Below are 25,300 nucleotides of genomic sequence, written 5' to 3' on the forward strand. Positions count from 1 at the left end.
CCCTGCCACAGAGTGAAGGAAATATTAGTCACCATTCCCAAGGAGAGCCAAACTTCTGGCCAAAGGCAGGGAACCCAAACTCTTACTCATCCTTTAAAAGGGCAGAACTGATCTAGTAGCGAAATGATGAAATACCTAGCAAAGTTTGCGTTTTTCTCTTGAGCAAACAAGAAAGTACGGCCAAGGTGCTCAAAGACCCATAAAACACTTTCTAGAAAACCTGGGGAAATTCTACGACAGCCTATCCTATCTTTCAATGCCCTTCACAGGATTCGGATATCCCAAGGGAAAAACACACCTCCCAAGGCAATCATTCCCCCTTCTAGAAGTTTGGGACAATCTTCCAGCAGTAAAGCAGATCCAGGTCATCTGCCTCACACCTCACTTGTGAAGGGGCTCTCAACTACACGGATGTGATTGATTGGATGTCATTGTAGGACAGGACTCTGGCATTCATCTGGTCCACCAGTTCTCAAAGTGTGGTCTGCCTGGCCTTAAGGGTCCCCAAATCCTTTTAGGGAGCTCAAACCTATTTTCATCATAATAATATGACATGATTTGCCCTTTTCACTGTGTTGACATTTGCAGTGATAATACAAATGAACTGGGTGCAAAAAACTGCTGGCCTATAGCACAAATCAGGACAGTGACACCAAACTTGACCAGCTAGTGCTGGAGGTATTTGCCACCACTTGCAATAAAAATAAATAAGTAAAATGCTAATTTCACCTAAGAATATCCATGCTGGGGGCGCCTGGGCGGCTCAGTCCGCTAAGCACCCGGCCCTTGATTTCAGCTCGGGTCATGATCTCAGGGTCGTGAGGTTGCCTCCACACTGAGGGTGGGGTCTGCTCGAGATTCTCTCCTTCTCTCCGCCCCTCCCCCCTGCTCATGCGCTCCCTCTCTCTCTCTCTCAGATAAATAAATAAATAAAATCTTAAAAAAGAAAATTTAAGACTGTCCATGCTGAAGCATAAAAAGTATTAATTATATTCAATCTCAACTGCACGGCACACATCTCTTTAACAGTCCATGTGGCAAAATGGAAGGCATCCATAAGCACTCTGCCCGATGCAGAGGATGACAGCTGTCTTGAGGAACAGCACTTGCACAACCATCGGAGCTGTGAATTGAACTTGCTAGTTTTTTCCATGGAACAACTGACAGACGAACTGTGGTTATTCAGACTTGAGTATTCGGCAGGCATTTTCTTGGAAATAAGCTGAGCCTGTCGTTTCAAGGGAAACAACTGATGGACTGTCAGTGATAAAATATAAATTGTCAGGTAAAAATTAAAATCTGGGGAAACTTGCCTCAGCCACTGGGAGCCTGATGGCTTCTCAACACCTAAACACTTTTCCAGCGAATCGGATGGTAACATCAAGAAATGTGACTTTTTTGATGTGGGTTTATTGTTTATAGTGAAATGTCAACACTCAGAAGATCTCAGTAACTCAGATAACTCAGTAAACCATTATTTTCCAAAGGACCAAACCCATCCCCCAACCCCCTGCCCACATGATGTAGGCAGAGGCAGGGAGACGGTCGGCTTCTTTCTGTCCTGATTCCAATTGGGAGAACAGCGCTGGCCTCCAGAGCCACGGTCCACATCCAGCCATGCAGTCCAGAAGACGGGTGACCCACCACGGACACACATGACCTATGTGGGTTTGTTCGGGCTCTCTCACTGGATTAATACCACACTGTGAGTTTGGTGTTTGATTTTCCTTTGTTTTCCTGTTTCTTTGTGGTTTTACAAACTCCTTTTACATTCATTCTCTCGTTTGGTTCAGCCCCCCCCCCACCTAATGGGACCCTACCAGAGCCCCTCCTTAAGGAAGACTATGAAACAATGATGGGACATATTAGACTTTCTTTTTAAAGCAAAGCAAATGAAACCATAAAGACTGGGATTTCTTTTTCCCTTTTTACTATGTTCTAAAAAATAAAAGAGATTTTTAAAAATAATAAAAATAAAAAAGATGTTCTCTAGACTTGGATGGCTTGCCCCAACTCCTGAATGGCAAAGGGAAAACTGGTAGATGTGTTCTCACTCAGCAAAGGAAGATAAAGCCATGGCATCCACCTCATTGACCTGATGGGTAAACTGAGGGCAGGAAAGGAGATGAGGCCTGCCCATGATCCCACAGGGAGTTGATAGTACAACCAAAGAAAATACAGGCAGGTGTTCCTCCCATCTGAATACACAGATGACCCCTTCTTGGACTGCCTTGTGGAGTACCCTCAAATAAACTCCTTAAGCCCTGCCGGGTTTTCACTTTCTGCTCTCACCATAGCTGTGAGAGCAGCAACCTACCTGCGGGGAACTGGCCATGGGCCCAGTAATCATGCCTCGGACAATCAGGCCAGACTTTGGCCTCATCTTCTTGCCCATCCTCTTTGTGTCCAAGGAAAGCTCTGACGACTGAAGCTTGTCCATCTTCTCCCACGCAGGGGCCACGGCGGGGCTTTCACCTGGGATAGCTTGGGTGGGCTTACTTTTGTAGGGGGGCCTTTTGGATGATACGAAGTTACCAAGTAAATCCCCATCAAGATTGTCATGCCTACAAAAAAGGGATATTTCCATCAAAACAGATTCCCCATGGGACGCCTGGGTGGCTCAGTCGGTTAAGCGGCTGCCTTTAGCCCAGGTCATGATCCCAGAGTCCTGGGATCGAGTCCCACATCGGGCTCCTTGCTCAGCAGGGAACCTGCTTCTCCCTCTCTCTCCCTCTGCTTGTGCTCTCTCTGTCAAATAAATAAAATCTTAAAAAAAAAAAAAAAAAAAGATTCCCCACTAGCTAACAATGATAATAAATCCCACATTCAACAGGCACTCATAGCAAGCCCATTCATAAATCTGCGATGATTCTAACCAGCCAGTGCTTTATCATTAAAGGTAAAGAATAGAAAATACTTTCACATCAGGGCAAGTCTGACCTATAAAATAAGACCAGGAAGCAAGAAACAAAATCAAAATTGATGACCCATGATAGGATTCCTCAAATATCCTTAAATATTTTGTATCCTCAAATATAAAGAGCATCCTTGTCCCAGACCCAAGTGACTACAGAAAACCATAGCCCTTCAATACAGCCCTGAGCTACATGGAGCCCAGCCTTACTGCGCATCATTGACATTAGTAGATGGAGACGTGTGGCAAACTTTGTGTTCCCCAACTGTTTAGTTAAGGTTCAGCTAAGTTGGGCATGCCGATGGCTTCTCTTCTTGGGTTGCTTGGCATTGAAAGAGTAAGAGAGATAGAGTGTGTGTGTGTGTGTGTGTGTGTGTGTGTGTGTGTGTGTAGGGGAAAGAGAAAGAGAGAACAAAAGAAGATGAGACACAGTGAGCCAAGCAAGGAGGAATGACAAGAAGGAGCAAGAGACCTAGATAAAGAGGACTCTTACCTATGATCTGCAATGGATCAGCCAGAGCCCAGCGCTCCTCTGACATGGGCTGGCAGGTTTTCTACCATTAGACTCCGGCCTAAAGGGCGTTGACCGCTGCTCTGTGCCACACTGCTGATTACCAAGCACTGGGTCACACATGCGAGAAGCGGTCATGGGTGTGCTGTGACAGAGGCAGAGCCCACAGAGGAAGGGGCCCGAACCAGCTTGGGGAAATCGGAGACTTGCAGAGAAGGCAGCACTGAGTCTGGAGGAAGGAGTGGGCAGGAGATAACCAGAATGCCCCAGGCACTAGCACAGAGGCCTGTAAAAGCAGGCCCGGCCCAGGTGAGCCATGCAGGCTGATCACAGAAAGAGCTTTGCAGGCTATCCTTAGGAGTTTGGATTTTACCCTGGAAGCCATGGGAAAGCGTTTGAAGGCCTTTCCATAGGGGAGCAACACGGGCCTGACTCGTCTGTGGGAAGCTCCCACTATCTTAGGTGGAGGGGGGATTGGAGCAGATGACCAGAGGCCTGGAAACCAAGGAAGAGCCTGTGGGAGCTAGGCCGGGCAAGAGGGGAGGGTAGGAACTGAGGCACTGCTCTCAGGGCAGAGAAAGCAGGAAAGGGTCTAGTGTCATTAAGGACTCACAGAGGCAAAAATGATAGAGCAGGAGAGGTCAAGGAGAACACCCAAGGCCTCCGGAGGAAAGGAACAGTGCTGCCCAACAGGGAATTTGAAAGCACAAAATGTGGGGGCTGAATAATGGCTCCCCAAAGATGTCCAGATCCTGGAACCTGGGAATGTTCCCTTATGTGGCTTAAAGGGACTTTGCACATGTGTTAAGGTTTTGAGGTGGGGAGATGACCCTCAATTATCTGGGAGGGCCCATTAGAGTCACAAGGCTCCTTGTGACAGGGAGGCAGGCGATCAGAGTCAGGAGTAGGAGACACGATGACAGAAACAGAGGCTGGAGGGATGTGCTCTGAAGACAGAGGAAGCGGCCACAAGCCAAGGAATGTAGGCAGCCGCTAGAAGCCAGAGAAGGAAAGGAAACAGATTCTCCCCCAAAAGGCTCTAGAAGGAATAAGCCCTACTGACACCTTGCTGTTAACCCAATGAGACCAAATTTGAACTTCTGACCTCAGAACCGAAAGATAACAAATTTATGTTGCTTTAAGACACAGTGATGGTCTGATATGAGGAATTCTTAATCTCAGGAAACAAACTGAGGGTTGCTGGAGTGGGGGGGTGGGGTGGGAGGGATGGGGTGGCTGGGTGATGGACACTGGGGAGGGTATGTGGTATGGTGAGCACTGTGAATTGTGCAAGACTGTTGAATCACAGATCAGTACCTCTGAACAAAATAATGCAATATATGTTAAGAAAAAAAAAAAGAAGAAGAAGATAGCAGGAGGGGAAGAATGAAGAGGGGGAAATCGGAGGGGGAGACGAACCATGAGAGACAATGGACTCTGAAAAACAAACTGAGGGTTCTAGAGGGGAGGGGGGTGGGAGGATGGGTTAGCCTGGTGATTGGTATTAAAGAGGGCACATTCTGCATGGAGCACTGGGTGCTATGCACAAACAATGAATCATGGAACACTACATCAAAAACTAATGATGTGGGGCGCCTGGGTGGCTCAGTCATTAAGCGTCTGCCTTCAGCTCAGGTCATGATCCCAGGGTCCTGGGATCGAGCCCCACATCGGGCTCCCTGCTCAGCGGGGAGTCTGCTTCTCCCTCTCCCTCTCCCCCTGCTTGTGTTCCCTCTCTCGCTATGTCTCTCTCTGTCAAATAAATAAATAAAAATCTTTAAAAAAAAAACTAATGATGTAATGTATGGTGATTAACATAACAATAAAAAATAGGTACAAAAAAAAAAGACACAGTGATGGTTAAATTTTATATGTCAACTTTGCTAGGCTATGTTGCCTAGTTGTTTGGACAAATACTAGCCTAGATGCTTCCCTGAAGGTATTCTTTAGATATGATTAACATCAAGGCTATACTTTCAGGGATCATTTCTATAGTTCGTAGATATGATTAACATCTACAATCAGTTGACTTGAAGTAAAAAAGATTACCCTAGATAATATGGGTGGTCCCATTCTATCAGTAGAAGGCCCTAAGAGCAAAAACAGGTTTCCCAGAGAATTCTGCTTCAAGACTATAACACAGAATACTGCCTGAGTTTCCAACATGCCAGTCTGCCCTACAGATTTCAGACTTGCCAGCTCCCACAATCATGTGAGCCAAGTCCTTAAAATAAATCTCTTTATAGGGGCACCTAGGTGGCTTAATCAGTTAAGCAAACGACTCTTGATTTCAGCTCAGGTCTTAATCTCAGCGTCGTGAGCTCGAGCCCCACGTTGGGCTCCACACTGCGCATAGAGCCTACTTAAAAAAAAAAAAAGGAAGTAAAAAAAATTAATAATTCTCTTTATATAGGAAATATAAAATTAATAAGATATATGTGTATAAATACATACAATATTTGCATATATATTTACATGTATTCACACACACACACAAACACACACACATACATACACACACACACATCCTATTGGTTCTGTTTTTCTGGAAAACCCTGACTATTACAGCCCCTCAGTTTACAGCCATTGGTCACGGCAGTGATAGGAAACTAATCCACAGTGTAAATATAAGAAGAGATACCTGGCTTTGCTTGTTTCAGACAATGATGTTCTCCATCCTGCATCTTCATCTGCAAGGTCATATATATTTACCAGCGTGGTCTCTGAGCATCTTGATGGTACTTTGTTATTTTTCTTTGGAATTGAGAGTGCAGGGATTGGTGTTTCTTGAGTGAAATTGTTAGTAGTATTTCCAAAGTGATCCAGAAAATATCTGGTAATGAGTTCAAGGTTTGTTTTTAGAGGATTTTCCTTTGCCTATCATTGGAAGAAAACAAAAATCATTAACCATATGGACAGCTTCAGGGGAATGGTGGAAAACATGGCTATTCCAATTCTTTGACATTGTTTATCAGCTTCTCATTCATTCATACACTCTTTCAGCAAATGTCCAGTGACAGCCTGTCATATGTAAGGCATTATGTTATAACACAGAGATGAAGACAAAAACCTCTACCCTAAAAGAACGAACATCCAATGAATGAGTCAGGCGATTTAATGAGCAACTGTAACAAAACAGAAAAATACCCAAGCAAATTTCCTCTTGGTTTTTCTCCTAGGAATAACTTTAGAAAGTATATACCTGTTCATTTAAAAAAAAAATTAAATCTTTAGGGATCATTAACTCTACAAGATAATAAACATGTGGGACCTGAGTATTCCCTTAGGTTGTGTACTCTGCATTTACCACTGGACACTGGGGCCTGCAGGGACAGAGCCACAAAAGGTTATTGCAAAGAACACAGAGAGGCCATCAGGACTGACTCAATCTACACCCGAATCTTAAAAAAAACTGAAACTCTTTAGTAGTTGGTTTTAGAAATGAATGACATCGGGGCGCCTGGGTGGCTCAGTCAGTTAAGCGTTCGACTCTTGATTTCAGCTCAAGTCATGATCACAGGGTCACGAGATCAAGCCCTGAGTCAGGCTCCATGCTGAGTGTGGAACCTGCTTAGGATGCTCTCTCTCCTTCTCCCTCTGCCCCCGCTTGCACTTGCGCACTCTCGCTCTCTTTCTCTCGAAAGAAAGAAAGAAAGAAAGAAAGAAAGAAAGAAAGAAAGAAAGAAAGATAGAAAAAAAGAAAATATAGAAAGAAATGACATCAGTATTTCCCAACCCTGACTATGCCAAATATCATCTTTGGAGGTTTTTAAAAATATATATTCCCAGGCCCTACTGTGTCTTATTAAGCCAGAATTGCAAAGATCGGAGTGCTGATCTCTCTTAAAAGTCCCCTAAGTACTTTGGACAAACACAGCTATCCAAGCAGCAATCCACAGGCTGACCTTAGGCCATGTAACCATGTCAATCCCCACTCCACTTGTTCAGGGACACCAAGCTGCTGGGAAGTGTGGTCAGACATGGGGCATTTGGTGAGTCTGCAGTCAGAGCAATAAAGTGCCTGACGAAGGACCTGGCGCAGAAAGGACCCTCAGGCACATCCAGGCTTTCCCCTCCCTATCCCCCTGATCTATGCAGCAGAACTCGACCACCAACATCCACAGCCAAATGGGTTCTGACCAACAGCAACAGATTTATCAGGCAGTCAGAATCAGGAGACAGCTTTCTTTTTTTAGTATGGGACCTAAAAAATCTATTTTGTCTAAGTCTAAATGAAACTTACAAGGAAAAGAATCAGGGGAGAGATGTTACACAATTTATTTGGACCTTCTTGCTTTTTCTTTCAATACAAGAGATTTATAGCCCTAGATAACCTGAATTATACTTTATGGCTTTTCATAACACTCTGCTCAGAATAGACACAGCCTTTATATGAATCTGGGCACCATTTTTCAAAACCTCAATTTTCATAGGCATTTTTATATATCGTATCCTCAATAGGGAAAAACAAGTTACTGGAATTAACATTAAATTTCAGGGCTTTCCTAGAATCAGGCTAGCTTTGTGCGAATGTCAAAATCATTATGCAATAGATAGATTAATGAATCTATTTTTCTGTAATATATAAGGTCAATTCATTGTACAGTAACTGCTAAAAACTACTGTATAAATCAAATAATCAGCGTACTTGTCAAGACCTAATGAAAACATCTTAAGTATCTTCAGATAATTATTACCTTAGGGAGACTATGTTATAGTGGAGAAGTAAAAGTCACTTGAATGGCAAAGATGATTCCAGGATATTAAGTAAAGTTGCATTTACATAAAATTCCCACTATACCAGCATGGTTAATTGATTTTCTTGCTACCTATTCTCACTTTCTATGGAAAAAAATCTTTCTAAAATGTACAGTCCACAGTCCTGCCTTACAAACGATGCAGTAAAAGGAGATGCGCTGGAAAGCTGCTGCCCGGGTCGACAGGACTCCAGCTGGACATGTGGAGGAGGCGGGGGGGCCCTGGTGTCACCCTGGGACCAAGGACGAAGGGCATCGATCTGATGTCTTTACTAAGCCGATGCCAGGACTGCACCTGGCTGCCACTGCCCTTTTCTCATCAAAATGGGGCATAGGGACTTCTGGCAACCTGAATGTTCCCGTAGGTTGACGCCATCCTTCACTTTACTGAGGGGAACTCAGCCTGAGCTACCCACTGGGCTCTGACGTGCATGAGGGTGGTTTTCAAGCTGTTCTGGGGTTCCTCCAGGTGTCTCAGAAACAGCCTTGGAGGGCTGGGGTGGGGGTGCCACCCCCCATTCCAACCCAATCTGCTAATATTTCGTTTGAGTAAAGGATTACAATTACAGGAGGCTTGACCACCATTACTACAGTAGGACTGGGAATCAGAAGATCTGGTTCTAGCCTCGCCCCTATCCTGTAACTCTCTGCGAGACCTTGACAAACCACTTTTCTCTGGCTCACAGCTCCCCCAGGTGGGGGCCCCCGTTCAATCGGTAGTTTAAAAGCTGCTTAGCCTAGTCCTGAGGGGCTGCACCAAAGACCAAGAAGGTAAGTCTTCTTCATCCCCAATTCAACTATGGGGCTTCCCTTCTTTGTTTTACATGTTTGGACTTCTGCAGGAAATATCATTTTATTGCCTCTTTAAAAAATTATGATAAATGCTAAACTACATGATCATTAGGTTCTTTCCAACTCTGACGCTATGGCCTACCACAAGGCAACATCTGCTGGAGAGCCCATTCTTCAATCACATTAGAAGAGTCTGTCTTCATAGCAGAAAAAACAATGATGCCAGAATTGCAGCTTCAGTCAGTCAGTCAGCCAGCCAATCATATAATCCACAAACACATACAGACTATTTGCTATGTCCTCAGGCAACATGTTAAGTATGAGGATACAACAGTGAACAAAGAGATGCCAGTCTCTGGCCTCCTGCTGCATCCAAGGTAGTGGGGAGGTGGATGCTAATTAAACAACCACACACACATACTCTATCATAAGCGTGCGCAGCATAACAAAGGAAAACTACAGGGTGCCATGGAGGCTTATAATCAAGGTGGTGGGGGGTAGATGAGGTGGAGGGATCAGGGAAGCCCCACCCTCACCCCCCAACCATTTACTATCTCAATTCCAATGCCCCAGGGTTAGCTGACCCCAAGCCCCATTTCTGCCTAAATTAAATGTCACAGTAGACTTAAAAATAAGCTATTACTCAGAATTGAAGAAGGAAAATCTTACACAGGCAGGGAATGGAAAGTTTTAGTAGAACTGAATACTATATTCTTAAGTACAGTCTGACTAAAAACAGCCTCGTAGGGGAGGAGGGAGCACAGGGAATAACAATTAAGGGCCCAGGTTCAAAGTGAGCTTCACAGCCACACATGCGCAATATGCCCACGGGGGCGGCCTGGGGCCTGACTGAGCCTGGAAGCCCAACTCACACTTGGGATTTGTCAGCACTTGGCCGGGTCTGTTTCTCCCTGGCAGCAGGCACAGCGAGCCTCCTGTCACCCATCTCCGACAGCTTGGCAGGGCCCATAAGGGCTCTGACATTGCCAAGCTCAGTTCCAGAACATTACACCACACCTTCAAAGCACGTACCTTGTTCTCCTTGTAGAGAAATTCAAGATGCAAAACCTTGCGGAGATCATTTCTGCTGTTTATGCTGAGGTCAGAGCGTGGGCGTTCCTGGTCCATGGTCACACATGTTTTCTTTAAGCCCTGCAGGAAGAAATCTGAATCATTATTTTCATTTTAAATCAAAACCTTCCATTCTCTGATGATGGTTATAAATAAAAGACTGTTGGTGTTCATTATGATCATTCCTATCCTGCCTATCCTGCCTTCCTCACAAGGATCTCGCAAGGACCAAAAACTGACTTAAGAATTTATTTTTATATAACCTTTACACTTGACGGCTTCACAATTATTATTCTGAATCTTACAAGAACTCCATGGGCTGAGCTGAAATTGGAGTTGTTGGCCCATTTTCTAGAAGAGGAAAGGGAGGTTCGGGTCACTGACTCACCCAAGGCTGGAGCCCTGGGTTTGACACTAGATTTGGAACCACAGAATATGAAGCTTTAAAAATAAACTAAAGGGGCAAAAATGAGCAAAAGGCCAATAATGATTCCTTTCCTTTCTCAGGTGAGAGCAAGGGTTGATTTGCCCAGGTAACACAGGAGAATCCCATAGCAGGGGGTCCTGACCATCCCGGCGTGTGAGTCGGCAAAGCCAGGACTGAGGCCCACTGGAAGCACGTGGTAAACGTTTGCTGAGTTCCCAGTGAGGCCACTGTCATCATCCAGCTTGACCTGGCAGAAGGCCCAGCTAAGACACACTCTGGCAATGGCAAGGGCTAGACCCCTGTGAGCCTGGCTTCTTCATTTGAAAAATAACCACAGAAGCTGCTGCCTGCCCACCTCACTGGGCCATGGTGATCACCAAACATGGATCACCGAACAGCTCAGCCTGGCGCTAAGGGAGCCCCTTGCTCTTCATGGATCCAGACCCACAAGGGAGCCAGGCTTCAACTTCTCCCCCAGGCTTTGTGTTCACAATCTTACAGAGGCTCCCACTGATGGGAAAACAAGACAAAACCTGTTGCCTGCCATGAAGTGAGAGAAGAAGAATTTGCAAAAAAAGAGGTATGAACACAACCTGGAACCCAAGAGAATAAAAAGGAAGTGTTGAGGAGGGGGGAACACAAAAAAATGGGTGTATGTGTTGGGGGAAATGCAGGGGTATGCCTGGGTGCTCTAGGCAGAATGAACTGGAAGGAGGGGGGGTTATAGCAAGCACCCCCATTTCATCTGCGTCTCCCCATGGCTTTCCTGCCAATCAGAGTGAGGCTGAAACCACGAGAGCCCCTCTCTGCTGGATAACTCTATGTTTGTCAACAGCTCAGATCAGCAAGTCTTGGCACACTTCACAAACTCACTGGGACTGTGGTACACACCAACATTTGAAAACCACTGGGGTAGTGGATAAGGATGCCCTCAGGAAGCAGCCAGTCCTCAGTCCCATCTGGTCCACTTAATCTTCATCACTCAACAAACATTTCCTATGCACCTACTATGTGGTGGGCTGTTCTAGATGCAGGAGATACCAAGAGAATAAGACAAACCCTACCCCTTCACAGAGCTGACATTCTGTTGGGGAAGCACCTCTTTTTTAGCTGACATTAAAGCAGAGACATGAGGGAAGTTAGGAGAGCAGGCCATGCAGACACTTGGGGGAAGTGTGTTCTCAGCAAGGAACAGCAAGGGCAAAGGCCCTGTGGCAGTCACAGGAGGCCTGTGCAGCTGGAGCTGCGTGACCAGGGGAAAGTGGCAGGAAATGAGGTCAGAGAGGCTGCCCAGAGCCTGAAAAGGAAAGGCTTATTGACTTTTGTTAAATGGTAGGGTGGGGGCAGGGTGAAAAGAGGAGCATGAACTGACTTGTATTTGTAAAGGATCACTGGCTGCTAGGTTGTGAACAGATTTTTGGAGGGATTAAGCAGAAACTAGTTAGGACGCTATCGAACAACTCACGTGAAAAATGGAAGTGGCTTGGACCAGGTGGCTGCAGCAGAAGTGGAAAGAAGTGGCTACATGCTCTATGTGCCCTGCTGGCAACGCCAACAGATGTACTAATGGACCAGATGTGGGGTATACATGAAGGAGAAAAGCCAGGAATGATTGCAAAGGTTTTTGCCCAAGCAACCAGAAAGATGGTGATACTGCCTACCGAAATTGGAAAACTGCAAGACATAGAGGGAATCAGGAATTGGATTTTGGACATGTTGAGATATTTATTGGATACCCAAGTGGAAACGTAAAATCGGCTGTTGGAAAGAATGTAAGAGTTCTGGGAGAGACCTGGGCCAGAGATAGGCATTTGGGAACTGTCATCACATTGATGGCACTGGAATCCAGTAGACTGGCCGAGGCACCTGGAAAATAGCAAGTGAAGGAAAGAAGAGAAGGTTGAGTCTTGGAGTCCCCCAGCATGCACAGCTCCAGGAAACGATGGGCACCAGCAAAGAACCAGAGAAGTTAGAGGAGGCAAAGCAGAAGGTGGGCTCCAGAAGCCAAGCAGAATGAGTTTCCAGGAAGCAGGACACAATCAGCCATGCCAAACATAATGTTAGAACAAGAAGTGTGAGGACTGAAAGTTAAAGGTCATTGACAAACTTGACAAGAGTTGTTTCCGTGGATTGGTGGGGACAGAAGCCTGATTAGAGTGGGTTTGAGCAAGCAGGAAGAAGGATTAGAATCAGAGCACACATCGCTCTTTCATGGGGTTTGGCTGTAAGAGGGAGAAGAAAAATGGGCCAGTAGCTGGAGGGACTTGAGGGCTCAAGATGGGATTCTGCAGGGCCGACAGTAGAGAAGACAAAATGTATATAGAACAGAGAGAGAGAACTGTAGCAGTGCCCTCAAGCAGGCAAGAGGGGATGGGCACTCGGGGAGGGGGTGGCCTTTCCCAGGAGTATGGAGAATTTGCTCGCAAGAGCAGGAGGGAGGCAGAGTGAGGGTCCGGGCCCCGGAAGGTTTGCAACTAGTGGTGCAGCCCATAGGGAGTTTTCTCAGGACCGCTTCTGTTTTCTCAGTGAAATGAGAATGGGGAAGGAGCTGTGGGGTTGGAGGAGAGGGCAGGTGTGAAACGGCCATCCCAGAGTGGAGAGAGGGAGCGGGCTGGAGAGCTATAACCAGGGGGGCAGGCATACCTGAGGCCTCAGGGGGCCGAGGGGCCGCAAAACTGTCCACATAGTGGTGTGCTTCTCTCCAGCCCCGTTCAGCGCTGCAGGGCAGGCATGGGGGGAGCGAGGTGAATCTGAAAACTCAGGGGAACATGAGGAAAGAAGAGAAGGGCAAGGGAGGCAAGCATGTTGTTGAGGGTGTGATTATGATGATGGGCAGGTATGAAGTGGGGAGAGGTCACAACAGGGCCTGGGCCCGGAAGAAGTTGGCAGGAACTGTGGAATGCAGATGTGAGTGAGACTGAAGAACAGTTTATTACAGGCTGGCTGCTAAGGAAGGTGAGCTTGCAAGTGAGGATGACAGAATGCTTGCACAGATTCCAGAAGGGGTGCAGTGCTGGTAACAGGCCTAGGACATGACCTTTTGGAAAGGGTGGCGGAGGTAGGATGGGGTCAAGTCGTTGCAGGAGAGGGAGGCTGGGGCACGAGAGGAGTCACCCTGGAGGACCCTGACCCTGCAGGAGACTAGCATGACTCTCCCTGAGGGCAGACCACACTTGGACGGGGGCCAGCGCAGCTGGGTGCCATGTAGGGTGGAGGGCACAGGAGGTCAGAGTGGAGGGCAAGGTGAGGTCAGAGGCCCAGCCTGCAGCAGGGTCATAGAGAGCCTTGTAGGCCCGGGTGAGGCCTTCCCTTCGATTTTATTCTGGTTGTAGTAAAAAGCCCATGGAGGGTTTTGAGGAGAGGAGTGACAAACTCTAACTTGCTCACCCTGGGCAAGTTTCTTCGCCCCCTCATCTCATGCTCATCTTGCATGAAAGGGAGTAAGTATACTTGTCTTTCAGGACGGTTACGAGGATCTGAGAAAACAGGTAACAAGAAGGTACCTCTCACCATGACGGGAACTCTCTAGGTTATACCTGTCTTGTGCCAAGCCCTGAGGGGAGTATGTGGTCTTGGCGCCGGAGCAGAAGGAGATGAGGTAAGCAGCTGATCTGGACTGCAGTCCCAGCTCTCCACAACTTTCTGAGTGACTGTGGGCAACTCCTTTGTCAGGTCAGAGCTTTAGTGTGCCCAAATAAAAAATGCAAGGGAGAGGAGGCCCCGTGAACCAGACACTGGCCAGGCTCCCCCGGATCTGGTGTCAGCTCTGTGGACTGGTCTAGTGGGAGAGACAGGCAGACGTATAAACTATAACGTGAGCGCCAATGAGCAAGCCACAGACAAGGTAAGTCAGGTATTCCAACTGGAGTTATCCAAAAAGACCTCCCGAAGGAAAGAGACTTGGGGTGGGCTGTGGGTGGAACAGGGAAAGGCATGTGGGAGAAGCTGGAACCAACGCTGGGGTCAAGCTACAGGGGAGCCTTAGACAGCGGGTGAGGACTGTGGATTTCATTTGTCCTCAAGGAAGGCAAGGCATGAGGAAAGCTCTGAGAGTTTTGCTTGGTGGTCCAGACTTAAAAGAAATGATAGTGGGCAGCCTCATAGGATATGTCACTGACATCCAATGTGCAGCCAGGACTTGGTGACAGAAGGTCAATTGGCCGTAAAAACAGAGCAGATAAAATGAAGCCACGCTGCATTTAAACATTTTTTTAAATTAAAAATTTTTTTTAGAAAGCAAAAAAAGACACTTTCAAAACAGATGCACATGAGGGATGGGGGGATGAAGACAATGCTGAATACCGGTACCTACTATGTGCCAGATACGATGCTTGGGGACTGCCCATATATCATTATTAATCCTCATCATAAATCTGCAAAGGGTGGGTCTTAATAGTCCTGTTTACCGGATAAGGAAACTGAGGCAGTGAGTAACGGACCCAAGCTCACACTGCTAACCAGTTGCCGGTATTTGAACCGCTCCGCCTGATTCCAAAGCCCTTCCAATTTTCCGTTCAAAAAATGATTTTGTTTGTGTATATGTTTAACCCAGACAGCTGCCCGTGGCCCCTGATCAACACGACACCACGAGGGCCAATCCCTCGCTCACTCTGTACGGAATGAGTTCGACTATGGAATAGGGTACACTGGCTTGCGCAGTAACCTCCAGCGACCTCTTTCCCACGGTGTCCCCACTTCCACCGCAGATGGCTTGCTAAGGACCTCCCCAACTTTTGAGTACTGCGAAAACTCTCCCGGCGCAAAACAACGAAGTTCAAAACAACCACGGCTGCAACCCCTGAGCTCCCCACTGCCGAGGGGCACGACTGAAGCGTTCGACTATCGGGAGCGTGTTTTGGCCCCCTGGGTTCCCTCCGGGGGCCCTTCTTTCCCGGCAGGGTGGAGGTGCCGGGACGGGCGACGCGCTCCGGGCCACGACAAGGCGGCTGTGCTTTAAGAGGCCGGGATGAGGCCTCCCCGGGCCGCCCCCGCTCCCCGCCTCCGCGCCCAGTCCCCGCGCCGCGACCCCGCCGGAGGCGCGGGAATCCTGCGCAGGGCGGCGGCCGCGGGCCGGCGTGGCGGGCGGCCCGGCGGGCGCTGCGCGGGGCCAGCAATGACTCCTGGGAAATGTAGTTTCGGCAGGCCCGAGAAAGTGGCGCTCCCGTCGGGCATCCCCCGGGCAGGGGGCGGCAGGGGGCGGCTCTCCCTCCGCGACGGCGCGGAGCTGGCAGGGGCGCCCCCAGACTGCGCCCTCACCCTGGGGCAGCGGCCCCGAGCGGCGGAGGCGGCGCGACCCACCTTTCTGCTGAGGAACTCCCGGACCAGGGAGGCGGCCACCTCCTCCACGAAGAGGCTGTCCATGCTGCCGGCTCTGCCCACGAAGCCGCGCCGCCGCAGCCCAGGCCCCGGGTCCGTTGGGGCCAGTATGGCCGCGTTGCCGTGGTGACGGTGTCACCGGAGCCGGGGGAGCGCCTCCCCTTCCCGGGAGCCCGTGGGCTGGGAGGGCGGGGAGAAGGGGAGGAGCGTCCTTCAAACTGGCTTCCGAGAGCGGGAGGCCGCGCAGGGGCCGGGCGTGGGCTCCCGGCTGGTGCCCGGTTCGGGCCTGTCCCACCTCCGGGTGGCCTAAAACCAGCCACTGCTCCACGCCGAGTCCTGAGTGCCCAAGATGGGAAATGGGGAGAATGCCTGCCTCCCCGTTCCTGGAGGGGTAAACCCACAGTGAAGTGGCCCACAGAGGCCACCCACAGCACCACAGCTGGCTCCTGGGCTCACTGAGGCCAAAGGACCTTGGCTGGTCTGGACTGCGTGGGGCAAGGAGGCCCAGGACTCTGTGAACTCGGTGCTGAAATAAAAGGACCGGTCCCTCGCCCGCTTAGTGCCTGCGGTCCCATAATGAGACTGCCGGTAATTGAGCACCAAGCATTTTATACAGGTGTCATCGAAATAAGGACCCAGTCATTATAAATATCTATAATCATTTACAAAGAAAAATATGCTTTTCCGAGGGCCATAAAATGGAGCTGCTAAATAAATCAGAGCTACAGAGCATGACCCCAGGACCCATCAAATAGAATTTCTCCATGCCACAGACTAGCATAAAACCAGCATTAGCCAAGAAGAACACTGGCCTCACAGGGATGAGCTGTAATTTCTTCACCTACTCAGAAATTCAATAGACCACTTACTCACTGAGCTTAGCAATGGAATTGAGTAAAAAGGTTAAGTCCCAAAAGACCGCATACAGCATATCTTTGTGTAAATGTAAAACAACTTAAACCAAAAATCATAATTTGTGGGGATATAATGCTTCAGTAAAGCTTTTTGTAAAAAAGCAAGGGAATGAAGACCACATGATTCAGAACAGTGGTTGCTTCTGGAGGGGGAGGAAGGGGCACAGGGTAGGGGAGAACCACATGGGTACAAATAAGTGTCAATGTTCTGGGTGTCATTAGGGCATTTGTTTCTTAAGCATTTGTTATAGTATTTCTATTAATTCATTAGTTTAATAAAAGATGGCCTTGCAGGGACCGATGTTGAGAGGATGTCATGAACCAAGGCGTATTATTAATTAACTTTATGCCCCTGAGGTCCAGAGGAAGGGAGGGAGGAAAGGGGAACAGAGGGACAATTTGGACAGCTTTGTCTCATAACACAGGGTTCTGTGACAAGTGTAAAATCCGACGTATCACTGTACAGCAGTGGCTCTAGGCATTTGAGTCTGTGAGCTCCTGCATTTGTGTGAGTCTGACCACAGGAGCTTATGGGGTCCCTGGCTTCTGCCTGGTGCCCTGTGGCGCTCTGGCAGCAGGGTCCAGCAGGCGCGGTACGGGTCTTGAAACAGGCCTGCTGCATTGTGCTGTGAGAGTTGAGTTCATGTGCTGCCTCCTCCAAGATGCTCCAGGATGGGGACTGGCTGAATGGATCCCCCTCCAACTTCAAGCTCCTTGAGAGGCAGTACTGGGCATTTACCTAGGTTAGGGGACTCCAGAGAACAGAGGTGGGAGCATGGATCTGCCCAGGTGCAACATGTCTGGACCAGCTGGGTTGGAAGGACATTGTGAAAGTCCTTCTAATGATGTGACCCTCAGTCCTTCCCAGCCATCTGGCCACCACTCCCAGAAGTCAGGACGAGGAATCCATTCCAGGTCATTGTCCTTGGCAACATGAAGGAGCAGTTCCTCTACACATTCTCCACACTGTCCCACCTCATTGGCCACCTCCCAATCTCTACTTCACACGGCCATCAACGTGAGACCGGCGATGGAAGAAAGACCCAGCCTCAGCCAGGCCCCAGCAGGATGAAATGAGACAGCCACAGCCCTGGCCTTTCACTCAGCCCAAAGCACACGAGACCTCCCAGCTGCCAAGGGTGATGGGTCTTGCCAGCTATGCAGGTCTGTGCAGCAGGGCTATCCAGGCAGACGGTGAAAGGGGGGGAGAGAGGGAGGGAGGAGGGAAGGAAGTTCTTCCTCACATTTGAATGTCAACTAATAAACGTAGAAAGAGTGATGGAATTGGCAAATCACCATTTGACAGCTAGCATAATGATCATTCATTCAGGCAAGAATCATCCTCTTCATCATCAGCATCAATGGATGCTGAAACTAGTGGGTAAAAGTTTGAGGAGGAACATGTAATCTCAAAGTACCTCTCCGTAAGATATTTGTGAATTACAAGGGGGAAAACTGTCACTTTACAGTAAAGAAAGTTGGCCGACATGACATCAACCAAGTGATCAGAGTCACCATCACCAGCAATGGGACGGATCAACATCATGTCCCTCCTTATGCACTGAAAGAGACACGATACCACAGAAGTGGTATTCCTGCCAAAATTATAACAGTAAGAAGAACAATAACGTCACTGCCTTAAACAAAATCAGATTTTATTTGTCTCTCACAGAGGTCCAGGGCTCACGCAGCACCACACATTATTAGGTTCCCCATTTCTTTCTCCCTTGTTTCTCCACCACGTGTGGCCTTGACCTCATAGCCCAAGATGGCAGCATCCATGTTCCAGGTAGCAGGATGGAGTAAAGGATGAAGAATAAAAAGCAAAGAGTCCATGTGTGCCCCATCTTAGAAAAGGTTTCCAGAAGCTGGCACAGAATACTCGGCTTACATCCCTATGGTCAGAACTCACTTGCTTGGTCACACCTAGCTGCAAAGGAGGCTGGGAAATGTAGTCTTTGATTGGCAGCCATGTGCCCACTAAAAAATTCTATTACTATGAAAGGAATGATGGGTACAATGGACGCAGGAGGACAACTAACAATCTTTGGCACCCTGGTTTTGCTTTGTTTCAAAACAGCCTGTTTCTCCACCGTTGGTCCTTTCTATTAGGATTCTATTTGGATCTCACCTCAAACACTTACTGTACACACAACACACCCAGTCATGTGCCTGGAAGTGCTGGGAACTCAGAGCCCATATCCTGCAGACGTGGATCCCCAAACGTGCCTGGGCCAATCCTGCTTCCATGCCTGTGCACGACTTTAAATCTCAATACCATTTCCTAGGAGAGGCAGTAGCCCACGGAAACTCTCCCAAGGCCTCTATGCTGGCATTTAAGCTGATTCAAGCTGAGATAACCAGAATGTCCAACCTTTGTTCCTTCCTTCCTAGATAAGCAAATTAAAATGCTGTGGTAAACAACTGTTTCTCTTGACCTTGGGCTTTTTCAGAGCTCTGAGGGAAGAAAAGGAGATTTGGGGTTTTTGAAATTAGCATAGAGTAGCAAGATGGCAGGACTTGCCAGTGCTTCCGATGGAGCCTGAGGATCACCACTTGCCCAGAACGCACTAGGGCAAGAAAGGTCCACGTGTCTTTACTTCCTCGTCCCCCACTACACCCACCACCTCCCCCTCCACCCCCACAAGTGTGCGGGGTGTTAGGGTCTTGGGGTGCGAGGAGATTGGGAAGTTGATATGCTTTGGGAACCTGCAGAGTCTTTGTGGAAGCTTCTCTCCTAGTCTCCTAGTCTGGCTTGGCCAAGGATGGCGCTTGATTCCCATAATATGGTAGGGCGGAGGCATGGGGAGTGGAGAATCTCCTGAGACTCTATAACCAGCAGCATGCATCTTCTCTGTTCCTATTTGTGCCACTGCAGGGGCAGTGGTGTGGGCATGGGTCCTTGTATTATTAGTCACATCACACAAGGTTTTCCCTCTGCTGGAAAAGGCTAGCCCTTCTCTCTGTTAGACATTAGTGAAAAACTCACTCTTAAAACCCAGCTCAAAGGTCACTTCCAGGAAGCCTTCCTGGAATTCCCCCCAGCACCAGCCCCATGCTCTCCTGGTTCTCTGTGAGAGGACAGTGTGGGCCACAGGTGCAACTCTTAGGCTCTTGAGCTACACTGCCTGGATGCAGAAGCCTGGCTCAGCCTCTTTGTAGCTTGTGTGATTTGAGCAAGTCTTTTAACTTCTGTGCCTCCATTTCCCCACCCGTAAAATGAGGAATAAAAGCAATACCTTCCACATGGGGCCGTTGGGAGAATTAAATGAGTTTTACATGTTTTTTAAAGTGGCTGGCCTCATAGCAATGTTATTCACAATAGCCAAAAGGAGGAAATGACGTAAGGGCCCACTGATGGATGCATGGGCAAACACAGTGGGGTAGGTATTCCCTACAGTGGAATATTATCCAGCCTTAAAAAGGAAGGGAAGTCTGCGATATGCTACAGCATGGATGAACCTTGAAAACATCATGCTTGGTGAAAGAAACCAGCCACATGCAGACAAACACTGCATGACTCCACTAATGCACGGTACCTAGAGTGGTCACGCTCACACGGGTGGGAAGGACAATGGTGGTTGCCGGGGGCTGGGGAGAGAGGGAAATGGGGAGTTGTTTCTTAATGGGGACAGTGTGTCAGCTTGGGAAGTTGCAAGTGTTCTGGAGATGGATGGTGGTGCAGTTTGCACAACAGCGTGAATGTACTTAATGCCACCGAGCTGCACACTTAGAATGGTGAAGATGGGGCACCTGGGTGGCTCAGTTGGTTAAGCGACTGCCTTCGGCTCAGGTCATGATCCTGGAGTCCCGAGATCGAGTCCCGCATCGGGCTCCTTGCTCAGCGAGGAGTCTGCTTCTCCCTCTGACCCTCCCCCCTTCATGCTCTCTCTCTCAAATAAATAAAAAATTAAAAAAAAAAAAAAAGAATGGTGAAGATGATAAATTTTACATTCTGTGTATTTAACCACAATGTTAAAGATAAGTATTTTTTCAAAAGGGGCTGGCACTTAATACGTGCCAGGGAGGTGCCAGCTACGCATATTAGCACATGATCTATGTGTTTGTCGTCTTTCCCTGTCCTCCAGGGGGCGCCGCTGAAGGAGTTCACCCCTGGCATAACGAACACTCCAGAAACGGCAGGAGGAAGGCGGAAGCTGCAGAACTCGTGCGGCCTATCTCCTAGGGAGAGATGGAATTGTTGGGGGGAGAAGGGTATGGGACAAGGCCCCGGGAAAATCCCAAACGGAGCCTGCCCCCAAGGAGGGGTGGCAGGGAAGGAAACTGGCCCGGGATGAGCCTGGGGAGCCCGACATAAGACAGACAGAGTTCACAGCACCGGAAGGGCCCCAAGGGGAGCTCCTCCCTCCTCGGGCCTTGGGCAGGGTGCCTGCCACCATCATGCTGGACGCGTGTCCAACCCCCACCCCCCCGCAGTCTTCCCACAAGGGTGTCATGCAATTGTCACGTGGAGGCCCATGCACACTGGAAATGGAGGCTGAGGTGCTGACCTCTCAGAACAGGCCGTCACACGGCTCCCGCAGGTCCCACAGAGGAACGGGTGAAAGGGGTCTGAGGCATAAGGGTGGGTGCAGGGTGACCTCCCTCGTGTCCCGCTGAGTCCCAGCAGGGCCCGCTAGGACACGCCCGTTGGCCACGCATATGCTGTGTCTGAGGATACTGCCTCCAGCCCAAGGGTCTCATATCGGGGGCACCCCACCTCCTTCTGCCTGTTGATCATTCCGCCACAAGCATTTCTAGAATCTCCCCATATGCGATGCCTCTCCAGACAAGTCCAGAGCGGGGTCTACTCAGAGAGATGCACATTGAGGGAAGGCCTGGAGCTGCTGTTGCTGACCAAGTCAGTGCAGGAGAGACCCCGGGGAGGAGGCGCTTCTGCGCCCTTCCTAGTGTGTGGGGACACCTAGTGGAAGAGAGGGTACACTGGCGTCGTCACTCCAATCTCTCACCAGCTGGCTGTGTGTCTCTGGGCAAGTCACACACCCTCTCCGGACCTCAGCTTCCTGAATTATAGAACAAAGGGATTGGACTAGGTCATTTCAAGGGGCTGTTCCAGATCCCCTATGGGGAAATAATGTCTACAGTCATTTGTGCAAAATCTTTTACTTGTCAAAGCACTTTCCCATCAATGATTTCCTGCTCCTGGAATTTTCTTGTAGATTATTAGGTTGGATCCCATTTCCCCTACTTCACAGAAGGGAAATATGAGGCCCAAAGAAAAGAAAAGACTCACCCAAGGTCATCTAGCCAATTAGTGGCAGGGCTGAGACTGGAATCCTAGAATCCAGGTCTCTTGACTCTTACAGGGGATGTTGTGTCCAGCTGTGCAGAGTATATCCCACACAAAGGTGTGGGTTGTAGGAGAAAGGAGACTGAAAAGTGCTTGGAGGAAGGGGTGGGGGGGAAGGGGACCAAGTGAGCCTTAAGGAAAGGGCACCTTTCTCTAGTTGGTCTGCTCAGAAGGGACACCTTGTTCCCATAGTCCTTCCAAAGGGAGAAGGAATACATTTCCCCAACTGATCAGCCCAAAGGGCACCTTTCTATAATTTGTCCATCTGTAGGAGGCACCTTTTCCTAATTCATGCAAACAACAGCCCTGACTCCCAGACTGTGCTCTTTCCCTCCAGGCTGGATGACCAGATCTGAAACAGGGTTGCCACATGAAACACAGAACATTCAGTTAAATTTGAGTTTTGATAAGCAATAAATAGTTGTTTAGGGTAAGTATGCCCCATGCAACTTGGGGACATACTTTGACAGTTTAGGTGTGTGTAAATATGTGATAAAATTTATTTTTTTTAAAGATTTTATTTATTTATTTGCGAGAGAGACAATGAGAGACAGAGAGCATGAGAGGGAGGAGGGTCAGAGGGAGAAGCATACTCCCCGCCAAGCAGGGAGCCTGATGCGGGACTCGATCCCAGGACTCCAGGATCATGACCTGAGCCGAAGGCAGTCGCTCAACCAACTGAGCCACCCAGGTGCCCGATAAAATTTATTTTTTAAAGGCAAGAGAATGATAAATATAAAATTCACACTAGTTATCTCAGATGGAGGAATGCAGGGGGCAAGGAATAGGGGAGAAGCACATTAAGTATCATATCTGAGTACTCAGCTTGGGTGGTGGTTCACACCCCTACATGTAATATAGTCACAACAAATGTAGACAATAAAAGGAAGAAGGAAATATGGATTGATGGGCAGGCTGATGGATGGATGGATAGATAATATAGTCACAAAACAGGTAAAGACAATAGAGGGGAAAAAGGAAAGATGAGAGAGAGAGAGGGAGGGAGGGAGGGAGGGAGGGAGGGAGGGAGGGAGGGAGGGAGGAGGGAAGGAAGGAAGGAAGGAAGGAAGGAAGGAAGGAAGGAAGGAAGGAAGGAAGGAAGGCAGGCAAGAAAGAAGGAAGGAAAGATCCTTCCATCTGGTCTTCAGTGATCATACCTGGCTATATCACATCTCAGTACAGTCCTGTGATGAGAAACTTGCCCCCAGAAGGGATATAATTCTGCAACTTGGGGACCCATCTACTGTCCTGCCCAAAGCACGGTCCCATCCTGGAGGGACCTACTGTCCTGAAAATGTCAGGGACAACAGTGAGGGCAGAGAGGCCTCTGAGAAGCGGGGGTTGAAGCCCAGCCCCCCAGGGAACCCCCTCCCCCAGCCCTGTGTCCTATGTGTTCCCTTCCAGCTCACAGGCCTATCTCATTGGGCAGTAAAGCAGGAGGGAATGATATCTCTGAAGGACTCACAGGCACTGGGTGGATGGTATGGCTGGGGCTGAGGTTGATGAGCATGTCCCCTGCAGGAGGAGAGAGGTGACTGAGCATGGTAAGGGTCAGGCAAAAGAAATAAGATCTGAGACAGACAGACACCCTGGGCCTACCCATGGGGTAAGAGCACCAACCACGACCGTTACCATGGATTGATGCTTCCTGTAAGCCAAGCACCATGCTTAATACTGTGCATGTATTAATTTCCATTTACACCTCAGGACTACCCTGTGTAGTGACTACAACTTCTAATTCCATTCTCAAGGTTAGAAAACTGAGTCTAAGGGGCACCTGGGTGGCTCAGTTGGTTAAGCGACTGCCTTCAGCTCAGGTCATGATCCCAGGGTCCTGGGATCGAGCCCCACATCGGGCTCCCGGCTCCACGGGAAGCCTGCTTCTCCCTCTCCCTCTCCCCCTGCTTGTGTTCCTGCTCTCGCTCTCGCTGTCTCTGTCTCTGTCAAATAAATAAATAAAATCTTTAAAAATTAAAAAAAAAAAAAAAAAAGAAAACTGAGTCTAAAAGAGGATTAACAATGAGCCCGATATCTTTCAGCCAAGAGCATAACCACTATCTTCCTAGGCAGAGACCAGGAGCTCCAGGCCTTGCTCTGGAGCAGATTCGGGCTAGAGTGTTCAGAGAAGCCATTCTAGGAGCAGGGCCCTTTAGGTTCAAGGCTGACTGGGAGCGTCCCTTGGCTGTCCAGCTCCACCTGGATGGCTGTCTGGGGTGGGGGAGGGGGAGGGGAAGAACAAGAAGCAGGGGCTGAGAAGGAGATGACCAGGGAAGATGGCCCCAGGGTCAGTGGATGGTCCCCTGGAAGCTGAAATGAAGCGTGACGTCCAACATTTTGCCCAGAGCCTGGGCTTCAGCTGCTGTTGAAGCCGTAGCAGGAAGTGTTTTTGGAAGTGTTACTCACTGCCCCCCTGCCCTCTCCCCCCAGGGGTGCCCCCCCCAGCCTGCCTGGGTCTTATGAGGACTCCGGCTACTCCAGACTTCACCCCCAGAATTCTATACCCGTCCCCTGGCTCCTCCCATGCCAGCCTCTTGTGGATCTGCCCCTTCTGGGGGGATGCAAAGGGGGATCTAGGGACCCTCCCTCCACCCCAGCACACTGACATACCTTAACACAAACTCATATAAACCCAGAGCCATGACAGCTGAGGCTGCAGCTCCCCTGGCCCTGCTTCCTCAAGGGATGGACCCCGGTCCATCAGGGGTGACCAGGGGTGCTGAGTCCCGCATCCTCCTCTCAACTCTGCCAGCCAGTCTGCCATGTGACTTTGGGCAGCTAATGACTGCAATTTCCCCATCTGCATGCCTGCTTCACTGGCTGGAAGAACCAAAGTCGTTCCCCTAGGTCACAGGTGGTGTGAGCCTGCTGGCGTAGTGAGGTCCCCATCGGTCCCCTCATGGTCAGTGCGACCCCGTGGCTCTCCCCAGGCAGCGGGCTAGGCCCCGCACACCCCGGTCCTTCTGGAGGTGATCGTTCAGACCCTGGGTGCAGAAAAGGATAGCTGACTTCATCACTGTGCAAGCCACCGCGATATCAGAAAACAGCCCACCGTCTTCCGTGAATGCAACAAGGGAGCCCCCGTCATAAAGCAGAAACGGTCAGAGGAAGCCCGGCTCTTGGCTGCTGACTTGCCATGAGACAGCAGGTAAGCCAATGCTCAGGCCTCAGTGTTCTTCTCCCTTAAAATGGGAATAGGTTGTGACAGCTCCCACAGACAGAGAGAAGCTTGGCCCCCTTTTCTGGCACTAGGGAGTGACTGACTTGGCCACAAACCAGATAGACATAAT

General features: G+C 49.1%; 1 protein-coding gene across 3 annotated transcripts in view; it reads right to left on the reverse strand.

Moving 5' to 3' along the window:
- Positions 1-15,969, reverse strand: part of MINDY4 (MINDY lysine 48 deubiquitinase 4) — a 104,747-nt gene extending 88,778 nt beyond the window's left edge. For all 3 annotated transcript variants that reach the window (XR_010406445.1, XM_045864474.2, XM_045864473.3), the window contains exons 1-4: positions 15,771-15,969; positions 10,007-10,126; positions 6,067-6,302; positions 2,318-2,564 (exon numbers count right to left, since the gene is read on the reverse strand). Coding sequence is in view for 2 of the 3 variants with exons in the window: in XM_045864474.2 (XP_045720430.2) it covers positions 2,318-2,564; positions 6,067-6,302; positions 10,007-10,126; positions 15,771-15,833 (666 nt within the window). In the remaining variant the exon portion in view is untranslated. The remainder of the gene's footprint in view (positions 1-2,317; positions 2,565-6,066; positions 6,303-10,006; positions 10,127-15,770) is intronic.
- Positions 15,970-25,300: the final 9,331 nt, after the last annotated feature.

The sequence above is a fragment of the Mirounga angustirostris genome, unplaced genomic scaffold (assembly GCF_029215605.1).
Source record: "Mirounga angustirostris isolate CCGP_5_RB_7025 unplaced genomic scaffold, mMirAng1.0.hap1 SCAF_12, whole genome shotgun sequence".
NCBI classification, from domain to species: domain Eukaryota; kingdom Metazoa; phylum Chordata; class Mammalia; order Carnivora; family Phocidae; genus Mirounga; species Mirounga angustirostris.